General features: G+C 44.0%; 1 protein-coding gene across 2 annotated transcripts in view; it reads left to right on the plus strand.

The window, feature by feature from the left end:
- SACS (sacsin molecular chaperone) overlaps positions 1-10,422 on the plus strand; it is a 77,562-nt gene that overhangs the window by 54,072 nt on the left and 13,068 nt on the right. For both annotated transcript variants that reach the window (XM_043477601.1, XM_043477602.1), the window contains one exon: positions 426-517. In XM_043477601.1, coding sequence (XP_043333536.1) covers positions 426-517 — 92 coding nt within the window. The remainder of the gene's footprint in view (positions 1-425; positions 518-10,422) is intronic.

Genomic DNA, 10,422 nt, shown 5'->3' on the forward strand with positions numbered 1-10,422 from the left:
GGGCCTCCAGATGTTTATCCGTTAAAAATCGGTGCAAGCCGTCGTTGTTCCTGGAAATTCTAATAGCAGAACGTGGAAAAGAATGGCTACAAAGAGCTAGTAATAACTAAAGTTAGTAAAAAATAAATTATTTTGATGAAGTTAAATTCACGAAAATACTCTACTCGGTAATCATAGCTCAGGATGCCTATTGACATTTCAGGGAATACAGTGCATGTTTCTCTAAGGTGTTCCTGGGCCGTCCCTGAGTTTGCATGCTGCCTCAGGGTTTAAAGCCACACCTGGATAGTACTAGATCACAAGGATTGCATGTGATTTGAGGTGTGCTTTATAACTTAGGTAAAATAGTGAGCACATATAACTGGCTTGAAATTATATCACTGAACTTATCTACTTAAAACTGCTGCATTTCTGTCACTTTTCAGGTCCCTTTTCCCAGGTCTTGAAGGACGATTTCTTTTGGATAACTTGAAGCCTCACCTTCTAGCTGCTTTAAAGGAAGCTGCCCAAACCCGAGGTATTATAGCTATTTTAGCTTTTTAAAAATAAATGTATTTATAAAAATGTGACCAGTTTATGTGTTTCCTGTTAAGTTGAACAAGTATGGAATTGCCTATTGATCAGCAGCTCCATACGGTTCAACCTCATGTACTTGTGGTTTGAGATGTGTCAGTCATGGATGCTGACATCTGTCCGAATGCGAAGGTGGTCCTGTGTTTAGAAACCTGTGTTTAGGGTTAGGGTGTGGCGGTGGTCCTCTTCCCTGCACAGTGCCTCACGGGCCTGCAGTGCTTCCCCATTTCTTTCCCCATTTTTGCCCCCGGCCTCCTCCCTGGTGGCCCGCGTGGCAGTGAGAGCACTGCTGTGGGTTAGGTGGACACATGAGGGGAGAGGGAGTCTGCCTGCTCTGCCCCCATGCCACCTGCCTCCAGGGTTCCATGTGGTTGTGTTGGGGTGGCTTTGGGGACCTGCAGGTTGAGAAGTGACCTGTGCATCAGGGTCGGGAGGACTTCTGGGGCCGAGGCAGGAATGGGTGCCCTCTATTGGGAGTCCTTTTTAGGAAAAGACAGAATAATTGGAGGACAAATCACTAAGGTTCTGTTTAACCTTATCTTTCAACTTTTGTGAGCACCTTTGTAAGACCGTTGCCTGGATTTTTTTTTTTTTGTTTATTTATTCTTTCAGCCACTCTTTTTTTTTTTTTTAATTGAAGGATATTGAACTTTTTTTAAGTTAGATATTGGCCTGAAAAATTCTGGGTTTGTCCTACCAGGTAAGGTTGTAAAGCGTGCTCTTTGTGACGTGTCTTTTGTACTGTGTGCTGGTTTGTTTTCAAAGGTAACGGCTAAAGGAAAACTTGCTAATGGTCATGCACCTTCATTCCTGTAAATGGAAGCAAAAGGAGTTGGCGCTTGGGGGACAGATTCAGGATGGAGCACAGGGAAGCTGTGGGCAATGCGGTGTGAGCCGGAGGGCTCACTGCTGTTCCCTGTGTCAGGAGCTTTAGAGGACCCTGTTGGGAGTCTTAATGTGGATTCTTGCCTATGTCTCTGCCGTTCTCTGCTCCAAAGTTTTACAAGTTCTTACTTCCCAAGTTCTCCATTATCTTCTTATGTAAAACATTACATTGCAATACAATGTACACACAGAGAAGTATACTTATCTTACTTATACTTAATGTAGTATACATTAAGTATACTTATGTAGGTCTAGTGGAATTTTATAATCTGAACATGCCCGGATCAGAACCAGAAGGCTGGCTGCCTCTCTGAGATAGTATTGACCACCCAAGGGCAACTGTGACCCTGACTCTCGACAGCACAGGTGGACTCGGGGCTTCCTGTGCTTCCTCTGGGGGGAATCCATGTGCACACAGTCTGCTGCGGTCACTTGCCCTGAATTTGGGATCGTCCAGCTTGGTGTCCGCAGTTGCAGACCGTTCTTTCTCACAGCTGTGCTATTTCATTGTGTGGTTTCACTTTGTTCTGAAGAGAGAATTTTTGTTCATGTGCATTAGTTTCTGAGGTAGGTAGGGAGTTGGAAATCAGTCGAAAATTATTCAGAATCAAATCAGGTTCAAAGGGTAGAAGATCAACAGGATAATGTTTTCAAGTATTCCGTGGCACAGGGCGTGGCCACAACCACGTCTCTAGCCCCACATGAATGGGGACCTATCGTAATATTTTTGGGATGAGTTACATTTATCTACTGCTAACTCAGTAATTTGACATCTTTGTAAAGCTGAGTCTTCCCACTCTGTGTGTTTTCTCATTTTCTCATCTACTATGAGTTCTGATTTGTTATTTTGGAATCATCTGTAGACTCGTGTTTTATCTCTGGTTCCTGGTTTTACAGTAGAAGTGATGTCTTTGGTGTTATTGTCACCCATGATGTGCAGCTAGTTATCCCGGGAGTTGTGTTCACTGTCAGTTATCTGGATTTAAGTATTAATATTAGCCTGCCACCATTGTGATTATTTAATCATCCTGGTTTCTAGCCTTTCTGGTGTCTTTATCTGGCCACGTGGTGAAGGACTGCCTCCCAGGCATCCTCCCTGTTGTTTTGTACCATTAGTTCCAGACAGAAATGTATTTTTGATGTCACTTTATCCCCATGAACAGATTTACTGCTTGGGGAGCATTATGGTGTAGGGCCAGCGGGGACTCAGTAATGACCCCTTTGCTTTCCTTTCCTGGGACCCCAGTTGGTGAAGGAAGACGCAGAGAGGAACCAGTGGGCAGACCTTACTGGTCAGTCCTGCATCACTGCAGTGACCTGGTCTTGGGAGCATGGCTTAGAGCACAATGTGGGCCTGTACTCTGACCTCTAGGGTGAGATAGACAGGCTCACCAGACTGGTCACAGGTAGCACTGGGGACCTTGACTTCCTTCCCAGCATGCCCTGCACTGCAGAGCTGCGGGAGCCACCCCAGGCGTCCCTCTGGTCAGGGGCAGGCATCTCTTCCTACACTGAGCGGTCAGTGAGCCAGTCTTCTTGCTGATGTATGGGGCAAGAGTGTGAGAAGAGAGGCCGAGAGGGCTGCGTCTGTGGGGCTCCCTTCCTACAGTGGGAACGTCACAGATGTAAAATGTGAGTGGGTCTTTTTGGTTGTAAAAACAGATTATGTGATCCTTTTGCTGACACAAAGCACCGTGGGCTTGTCTTTCCTAATTTTAAGTAAAATCTTATTGGCCATATTTGGAAGTACAACTGCACACAGTTGCATGGGAAGTGTTTTCTTTCGAAATGGGTGTAGCCCCAACAAAATAACCATCTTCCACTTGTTTCACATGTAAAATTCTCAGCTAAGTACTATGGTACTGCTGGTACTCTCACTATTTAACTCTGTCGCTTCTCATTTGCAGTTGCACGCTTCAGTTCAGTCAGTCAGTTAAGTTGCTCAGTCGTGACCAACTCTGTGATCCCATGGACTGCAGCACACCAGGCTTCCCTGTCCACCACCAACTCCCAGAGCCTACTGAAACTCATGTCCATTGAGTCAGTGATGCCATCCAACCATCTCATCCTCTGTTGTCCCCTTCTCCTCCCACCTTCAGTTTTTCCCCAGCATCAGGGTCTTTTCAAATAAGTCAGTTCTTCACATCAGGTGGCCAAAATATTGGAGTTTCAGCTTCAGCATCAGTCCTTCCAATGAATATTCAGGACTGATTTCCTTTAGGATGGACTGGTTGGAGCTCCTCACAGTCCAAGGGACTCTCAAGAGTCTTCTCCAACACCACAGTTCAAAAGCATCCGTTCTTTGGCACTCAGCTTTCTTCACAGTCCAACTCTCACATCCATACATGACCACTGGAAAAACCATAGCTGTAACTAGACAGACCTTTGTTGGCAAAGTAATGTCTCTGCTTTTTAAAATGCTGTCTACATTGGTCATAACTTTTCCTCCAAGGAGCAAGCATCTTTTAATTTCATGGCTGCATCACCATCTGCAGTGATTTTGGAGCCCCCCAAAATAAAGTCTCTCACTATTTCCATTGTTTCCCCAGCTATTTGCCATGAAGTGATGGGACCAGATGCCATGATCTTAGTTTTCTGAACATTGAGTTTTAAGCCAACTTTTTCACTCTCCTCTTTCAGTTTCATCAAGAGGCTCTTTAGTTCTTCTTCCCTTTCTTCCATAAGGGTGGTGTCATCTGCATATCTGAGGTTATTGATATTTCTCCCAGCAATCTTAATTCCAGCTTGTGCTTCATCCAGCCTGGCATTTCTCATGAGGTACTTTGCATATAAGTTAAATAAGCAGGGTGACAATATACAGCCTTGATGTACTCCTTTTCCTATTTGGAACCAGTCTGTTGTTCCATGTCCAGTTCTAACTGTTGCCTCTTGACCTGCATACAGATTTCTCAAGAGGCAGGTCAGGTGGTCTGGTATTCCCATCTCTTTAAGAATTTTCCACAGTTAGTTGTGATCCACAGAGTCTTCCCTCTCATTTGGGGGAAACAAAGCCAACCTTGACTTTAGTTTGCTTTCTGTGTAGTCCAGCCTCCGGGGGAGTGGCATGTGCTTGTCGTCTGCATTTGCTCACCATCTGTTGTCTCTGCACTTTTCATTCAGTGCAGTAAAATTTCCCAACTGAGATCACCAATTAATGACTTTTTAAAAATTATTAGATCCAGTGAAATTGTTTTGTTCTTTTTACCTGGTCCCCCTGAGGCTTTGCTCCTACTGGTCACTCATCTTTGAATCCTGGGCTCTCTTGTTTTCCTGATACTTCTTTGCCTGCTTTTAAGAATTATTTGTGAATTCCCGTTCCTCAGTTGACCCCCTAGATGGGGATCAGTTCAGGAACTCCTTATGGTCTTTGGGCCTCCTTGTTCACCCAGGTCCCTCGATCTCTACCTCTTCTGTAGGTGCCTAGTTTCAGGACTTGCAGTGCAGTGCAGGGTAGTGGGTATGGGCCCAGAGTCTGTCAGTGCACAGATCTGGGCTCAGACTTGATTCCTCCATTGTGTGACCTTCAACAAATTACCTGATCTCTGTGAGTCTCTTTCCTCATCAGTGACATCCTTCCAGAAAAGTGTATCTGGGGCACTTGAGATTCTACTACATGAAATGCAAGATTGCTTTCTTTCTTAAAAGTGTAATGAAATGACAATAAGGGTTGAGTGGAGGATGGCAGGCGGTCCCAGCCTACCAGCTGAATTTTATCCAGTTTGCATGATGGCCGTCAGGCAGGTTATTGACAACCTCTCCGGTGGTATTTTAGTTTGGCAGGCTTTCTCTGAAGATAAACTGGTATACATAGAGCGTGTAGTTTAACATGACACCTGGCTCACAAGAAACACTGTTGTCATTCTGCCCTTGGAGCTCCTCAGGGAGCTCAAAGACCACGATTTCCCTGCTCGAGTCCTCATCTTGTGTCCACACCTGTCTCACCTCTTGTGTGATCTTTCCTTGTAAGCACGGCACCATTACCACCCTTGTTCTCGTGTCTCTGGGCTCTGGGGATGGAATTTCTGCATCGCCCTTCTCTGACTGTGCTGTGAGGCCCCAGGGCTTCCTCCCTGCCATGCTCATCTCATCTCATCACCATCCGCTGATGGGTTCCAGAGTATATCCTGACTCCTGACAGGTCCGGTCTTGTCTGAGTGGTCTGTGGGGCTCCCATGACTGGCCTCGAGAGACCAGAGTTCCCTTCATCCGAGAGAGTAGACCCCTGTGAGGTTTGTCACCCCCATGTGGCACAGAGCCCACTTCAAGGTGGATGCTTGGTAAAGTTTTCTTTTACACGAATTCAGGTTTTCTCGTATCTGTGTTTCTGCACAGTATCCCCTTTCCTTAAAATACTCTCTCTCCTGCACCCTGCCTGTGGGCTTCTGTTCATCTCTTTACCTTCAGTCTACAAGTCTCCTCCACGGAGAGGCTTTCTCTGCCATCCCTGCCCCTGCAGGCCACGCGGACCTGAGCTGGGTGCCTGTGTGTCACTCTGGAGCCTATCGCCGCCCTTTAATCCCCTCTGCCTGATCTGTCCCTGGGCACATGTTCTCAGTGCCAGGTTGATAGGCTGATGCTGAGCTTGCGTTGTTGGGCTGGGTGGGATGGAGCTGCGGGGATGGGGATACGAGCAGGCAGATGCCTGCAGTGTGGCCGTGAGTCAGAATTTCTTTTCAAATGTGTATCTTCTGTGTCTCATTTGTTCTCCACCTTCATCCTCCTCTGAGGGACGGAGACACTCAGGCCAAAAGAGCTTGAAGGACTTAGGACTCTCTGGAACTTCAGAGTTGGGGTGAAGATTCTGTTGTTTTGTTTTTTCTATCACAGGTCTAGGTTATTTCTGTATTAAGTTACTTGAGTAAGTGGGTGACTCTTGGAAGTTAGAAGAGCAGGTAAATGGGTTTTGGAGAAAAAAAAAAATGGGTTTTGGAGGAAGTAGAAGAAAAGCAGTTGAATCAGACATATGGTAGGAATGATTCATAATTTGGATTTAGTTTATATTGAAAGTGAAAGTCGCTCAGCCGTGTCCGACTCTTTACAACCCCATGGACTGTACAGTCCATGGAATTCTCCAGGCCAGAATACTGGAGTGGGTAGCCTTTCCCTTCTTCAGGGGATCTTCTCAACCCAGGGATTTAACCCAGGTCTCCTGCATTGCAGGTGGATTCTTTACTAGCTGAGCCATAAGGGAAGCCCAAGAAAAACTGGAGTTGGTAGCCTATTCCTTCTGCAGCAGATCTTCCTGACCCAGGAATCGAACCTAGGTCAATTATATTGAAGTATATCCTTAAATCTTAAATGTATATTCTGCTATTTTTGGAGTTTGTTTATGGCTTTTCTTTTACATAATGATGTGTAAGATTCTGAAAACAGTGCTATCTTAAGATTCAGAATAATTGCTGTAGCCATTATGTGAAAACTGTGACAATTCCGGCTTTTTCTAAGAACGGATTTAATTATATTCTAGCACAACAACTTCTCTGGGGATACTCAGGTATGATGACTGACTAAATGTTGTGTTCATTTGCAGCCTGAAGTTTTTGTTCATTTGATTCTTTGAATCCCGTTTTTTCATTTACCTCAGTAGCTAGAAGTTGTATCAGTATTATTTTCTGGTGCTAACAATTAAAGGAGAGAGGAAAGTATACTAGTAGAGTACATAGGTGGTTGTTACACACACCACAATCAGGCCATGTTTCAGTTCATAGAACATTTAGTCTCAAATGAAACAATTATGCTGAGATTGGTATTTAAGCTGTGGATTTAATGGAAGGGTGAGAGTGCCCACACTTGTTATATGATGAGATTGAAGTGGACAGAGGGGCATCCATTCTAGGATCTCTGTCGATGAAGTGTCAGTTATTGACTGTCTTTATAAAAAGTTTTGATAGACTTGTATTATTTTCCTCCAGTTCGTGTTTCCCTGGAAAATCAGGATATGAGGTTAGCTTTACAGAAATTGTTTTTATAGTAAACATTATTTTTGAGGTCAGTCTATTCCTTGAAGCTAAAATTAATTTAGAAGCTAAGTCACTGTTATAGTGATAATTCATGTAAGTATTAGTCTTGTTTTCTAGCTTGTAGGAAAAGTGGCTGACCCCCCACAGCTACCGTGACTATATTCCTACATCTTTAAGGAGTGATCACAGCGGAAGGCAGAGTCTTGTCAGCAGGCTGCATGGTTAGCCGTCTACCTGGGGCGGGGGGTGCTATGGGTGGCGTTGGCAACCACCCAACTTGTCGTCTATCTCCTGTTCAGGACGGAAGCGAGGACGGCACTGCAGTGTCACTGCCGACTTCTTGAGAAGTCTGCTCGCAGCGCTGTTCTGAGCCAGCCTGGTGCCCTGTGGAGTAGAGTGAGGCTTCCCTGGGTCCTCGCAGAGCGCTGGGAGCACCGGGCTGGCCACCGAGCTGCTCTCTCCATCTCTGTGTGTTTCTTTTTCTTCTTTTAAAGATTTGACTGACAGATGGCCTACAGTTTAACTGGCACCTCATCTTATTTTCAAGTGGACTGTAGCACGTGGAAAATCTTCCTCAAAGTGAGGGCTGAACCATAGATTTAGCATGCTGACGGTTTTACCTTGAGCTGACCCACAGTAAAGCACAAACCACTCTGAGCAGAGTTGTTCCTAAATAGTTACAACTGATAAACACTTTATGTCTCTAGGAACACGCCTGGCACTAAATACTTAACCTCTTTTCACAGTGCTGATAATTCTAAAGGCAGGGCCACAGAAGCACAAGTCATTTAATAAGTGCTGTTGAATTATTTTATGGATACTGGTTGAGTTGCTTCACAATTTCAAGGGTGCCCCAATCCAGGGCATGGAGACATTTTTCTGTGTTAACATTTATACTTTAGGGTAAAAGCTGAAAGCTTAACTACAAAATAAACAGAAATCAGAACTCCAGGTCTAATAGACTTCTGTGCTTAGAACTGTCTCTTACTACATTTTCTCTCTCCTTTATTTTCTATGATTTGTTTCATCAAAGCATGACTGGCGTTAATCGCATGTTACATGTGGTGTGCGCGTCAATCACATGTTACATGTGGTGTGTGCAGCCACATGTTACATGTGGTATGCGTGCCAATCACATGTTACATGTGGCCCACACAATCGCATGTTACATGTGTGCGCGTGTCATTATTTTATTTGCACATTGATATTAGACAGCTGTCCTGAAGGTAGGTATGAGGCTTATAGGCTGCTGAATTTCATGCAAGGTTATTGGACAGTATTATCTGCAGAGTGCATGTTGGGTGGCAGTCATTAACATGGAACACAGTGTGCTGCACATTTGGTTTTTCTGTTTTTTGTGTTCTGAATTTTAATTTCTAACTTTTTTTGTATCTTTGGTATTATATCCTTGCCTTGTGATTTGGATATTCTATTATAGTTAATTCAACTATATTGAATTCTATGTTGAATTCAATTCAACATTTTTCAGAACATTAAAAATGAATTAAAAATAATATTTTAATGGGACTTACAGACCAAGGAGACTGTGCTAGTCAGACTATAGACAAGATTTTGTGACTTCTGAAACACTACTGCCTGACTCACCCTAAGCCACATAGTGTAGAAACTGACAATAATCAGGATGTGGGTATTGGTGTCTTCAACAGTTACAGTAGTGTGTCCTTGCTTAAACTTCTGTGGCAGTAATTTTAAATGTCTTATTGTAACATGAGAGAGAATCTTCTTGGTAGAAGTTAAGGCCATCTCCCTGGTGTGTGAGTCTGTGAAATAAGAGTGTCCTTCCCTGGTTAACAGATAATGATGGACAAAATTTCAAGGGGCTTGAGGTGTTCCCCTTTTTATATTTTTTTCCAAAATTAGTCTTTCCAGAGTCTAGATATTATATGTATACTAGGGAGAACATGGAATGTTAGTTTGCATAAGATTGAATTTGAGATGCTTTTTATTTCCCTGTATAGGCAAATACATACCCACAGGTATATCATGTTACTTTAAAATTTTATTATTTCTGGTATTGTAGACAAATACACGGAAACACAAAATGTGCTTAGAAATAAAATATTATTTTCTAGACCAATGGCTGAAAATCAGCAAACATGTTTTTTCCCCAGAGAAAACCTTACTAGTCTCCTGGTTTATCAACCATCCCAGAGTGCAGCTACCTGGTGGGGAAAATATGCCATCACAGCTGGCCCCTGTGCCCCGTTGCTTAACCCTGAAGCACTGCTGCCAAGGCCAGAGTCCAGAAGAGTGCCCTTTCCTGGGTGATAAGCGCAAGTGAACTCTGCCTCAGAGTGTCATGGCCGTGCTTCCTGCCTGGACACGCACAGAGCATCTCAGAGCTAGAACCTCGGCCCCTTCCTGTCTCCAGTGAGCCCTCAAGTCCCAGAGAAACCACACTAGCCCCCTCTCCTCAAACATCCAGTCATGGTGGACGGGAAGCTCTAGGCTCCTGGCGGCCTCAGCTCCTGTAGCCTGAGTCAGCTAGTACAGGGACATCAGTCCCCATACCCTCACCTGGAGCCTTGCTTTATCCTTTCAGCTGCTCGGCTCCTGGGAACATCACAAAGAAAAATTCTTACAGGGCCTGCTTATAAATTTTCCTTAAATAAAATGAGGCTTCTTTAAACTTTATTCACATTTTCTTTGATGCTCTTATTTGTGGACAAATCACCACTAAAAGTTATTTTCCATGTTGATTCCATTTGTATGATATTATAGGGTAATTTTAAAAATGCATGTAAATGCATTCTATATATTTATTTAAAATAAGCACTTTCCAGGGGCTTTCCTGGTGGTCCAATGGCTGAGACTTCATGCTCCCAATGCAGGAGGCCTGACTCAATCCCTGGCCAGGAAACTAGATCGCACATGCTACAACTAAAGGCCCCACATGCTTCAATGAAGACTGAAGATCCTGCATGTCACAGCCAACACCTGATGAAGCCAAATAAAATAAATAAATAAAATTCATAAAAAAATA

The sequence above is a fragment of the Cervus canadensis genome, chromosome 9 (genome assembly GCF_019320065.1).
Source record: "Cervus canadensis isolate Bull #8, Minnesota chromosome 9, ASM1932006v1, whole genome shotgun sequence".
Classification (NCBI taxonomy): Eukaryota; Metazoa; Chordata; class Mammalia; order Artiodactyla; family Cervidae; genus Cervus; species Cervus canadensis.